The sequence below is a fragment of the Aristolochia californica genome, unplaced genomic scaffold (genome assembly GCF_029961685.1).
Source record: "Aristolochia californica isolate CCGP_79_NKW_82.1479 unplaced genomic scaffold, dmAriCali1.0.hap1 SCAF_9, whole genome shotgun sequence".
NCBI lineage: Eukaryota > Viridiplantae > Streptophyta > Magnoliopsida > Piperales > Aristolochiaceae > Aristolochia > Aristolochia californica.
The window spans coordinates 27,222,359-27,224,865 of record NW_027182290.1 but is presented as its reverse complement, the minus strand read 5'-3'; the positions used below and the strand labels follow the sequence as shown (position 1 = coordinate 27,224,865).

The 2,507-nt window shown below is 43.3% G+C and overlaps 1 protein-coding gene across 1 annotated transcript; it reads left to right on the top strand.

The window, feature by feature from the left end:
* The first annotated feature begins 955 nt into the window (after positions 1-955).
* On the top strand, positions 956-2,209 carry LOC137940118 (LOB domain-containing protein 27-like). The gene is made up of 2 exons (XM_068785044.1): positions 956-1,776; positions 2,107-2,209. The coding sequence occupies exons 1-2, from the start codon at positions 956-958 to the stop codon at positions 2,207-2,209; spliced, it is 924 nt and encodes a 307-aa protein (XP_068641145.1).
* The last annotated feature ends 298 nt before the right edge of the window (positions 2,210-2,507 follow it).

Below are 2,507 nucleotides of genomic sequence, written 5' to 3'. Positions count from 1 at the left end.
GATCCAAAAATGATTTGTCAAAAATGATTTGTCAGTGGTCACACAAGAATATTTCCCACACATGACATAGAAAGAGGGGAGGAGGGCCTTTTCCTTGGACTGTCTTCTTGAGAGGAATCCCTTGCCCTTCAGCCTCCTCTCACGGCATTTTGTGGCCTTGGAAGTTTATTTCTATTTCCAAAAAGCAATAATATCAGAGTGGTGAAATTCTATTGACCGAGTTCAACTAAATCTTATCACCTTCCAAGGCGGGTGTGACTGAATAGGGTTTTATATCTTTCTAATAACAAGAGATGAGCATAAAAGAATTCAAAAGAAATGTAGACAGGATATTTGGATAATTGAGAACGTCCATGGTCCCTCATTCATGCAAATTCCAAATTCGAAATGGGATGAAGGGATGATGGACGGTAAGGACCAGTTGAGCTGAATTCTGCTCCACACAAAATTCCAGGTGTGGCGACTCGACCTTCTCTGGACATATAACGAAAAATTTTACGAAAGAAACCCAGAAGCTGGTTTTCGTTTTCTGAATTTCTTTGCTGGTGACTCGCATCGAGTTCTCCCACTGATTTTAACCATAAATTTCGGATTCCCACCGTAAACATCGCTGTTTTACTTTTACCTATTCCCACCCCGAACCAGCTCACTGTTAATTCCGTTTCGATTTGCAACGATTTTCTTCTTCCTCGTCCAACCCTTGTGCCTTCGTCGATCGTCAGCTTTTTACCCTCTTTTCAATTGGATCTCATCGATGGATTAACTCCTTGGTTTATTAAATCTGATTTGTTGATTAGTTTGCTGTAAATGCGTCCTTTCTCGTCGGCTTAAAATCGCATCCCTGGTTTTGGTTGCTGTTGCTGGTGAGGATATCTATTATCGTCGTCGTCGTCGTCGTCGTCGGACCGAGGAATACCGGCCGGCAAGGGAGAACATTCCAGTTTTCGCCTGTAAAATGACAGTTAAAGGTGGCACGAGTCAGGCGTGCGCGGCGTGCAAGTACCAGCGACGAAAGTGCTCGTCCGACTGCCCTTTGGCTCCTTACTTCCCGCCGGACCAGCCGAAGCAGTTCCAGAACGCCCATAAACTCTTCGGCGTCAGTAACATTTTGAAGATCTTGAAGAATTTGGACCCAAACCAGAAGGTGGAGGCCATGAGATCGATCGTCTTCCAGGCCAACATTCGCGACAAGTTCCCCGTGCATGGATGCTACGGCATCGTCCATAACCTCCACAATCAAGTTCAACAGGCTGAGCAGGAGCTCGAAATCGTCAATACCCAACTAGCCATGTTCAGGCAGCACCATTACCAGATGAAAATGGAACAGCAGCAACACCACATCTCCTCTTCCCCTTCTCCTCCTTCCTCCCAGTTGCAGCTGGGCACAGCCACACCAGCTCCGCCTATGAACAATAACACTGGTCTTTCCCTCTTCCACCAGCAGCAGCAACACCAGTCTTTCAACGCCACCACCTCCACCGGAATGTTGCACCATGAATTTCCTGGGCATGTCCATAACAGCAATAACCATCCAGCGAGCAGTAGCAGCAATGGCGATAATAACAGCATAGGAGGTTTGTGGGTGCAGCAAGCCCACGGCCACATCTACAGCAACGGAGTCGGGATTCAGTCGCAACACTTCTTGGGTTCTCAATCTCTAGGGTGTCATTCGCAGGCATCAGGAGGTCCCGAAGTGTACGACGAGATCTCACCTTTCTTTGACACCATTGATGACCAGCAGTCTTACATCGATTCCAAAGAAGCATATGATTCCAGGTGAATTTCCTCATCCTTCATCCATGCTCTCCTCACAATGCAAACATCAACGGTGAAAGACGTTCATTAATCATGTACCTTAACGAACGTCTTCTAACAGCTATATTTAACTCAAGTAATTGCCACGAATTCATAAACGAAGGAACCGTTCATGTTTTCTTTTTTAAATTTCAATTTTTAGCTGTCAACGATGCTCTTTCATAATCGGCCATTTCTAAATACAATTGAGAGATTCCGTATGCTATATGTATGAAACTGCTTATCTACCATTGTAGTTATACATTTCTCTTCTTAGTGGATTGCTAACAAGTTGTTCTAATTTATGCGCAGCTCGGACTCATCGTTCAAGGATACCATCCAATCGGCTGAACACGTCGGAGAGAATGAACTCAAGAGTGCTGCAGCATGCTTCACATTAACCAGCGTCAATTGATGAAAGAGCACAGACGAGTAGGTAAAGGAAGGAGTTTAGTACAGAAGAGGCGTCCGTTTTTTTTCTACCTTAATTGTGAACTCAAGTTTTTCATAATAAACATAATTTTGAGACATTTAAAAGGTTTGATTCCAGCAGTCTTCAGAAAGATATTGTGATCAGATTTTTTTTTTTTTCAATATGAATAAGCAATAGAAATTAAAAGAAGAAATTCTTTCGTTTTTTTTCTTTCTGGTAAACTAGTGCAGGTTAGATATAGAAATCTAACTAAAATATCAGTAATTTGAAGCTATTGAGG

Coding starts and splice junctions, on each gene's coding strand:
- LOC137940118 (XM_068785044.1), top strand. CDS start 956: ATGACAGTTAAAGGTGGCACGAGTCAGGCGTGCGCGGCGTGCAAGTAC. Junction 1,777..2,106: donor AAAGAAGCATATGATTCCAG/GTGAATTTCCTC, acceptor ATTTATGCGCAG/CTCGGACTCATCGTTCAAGG.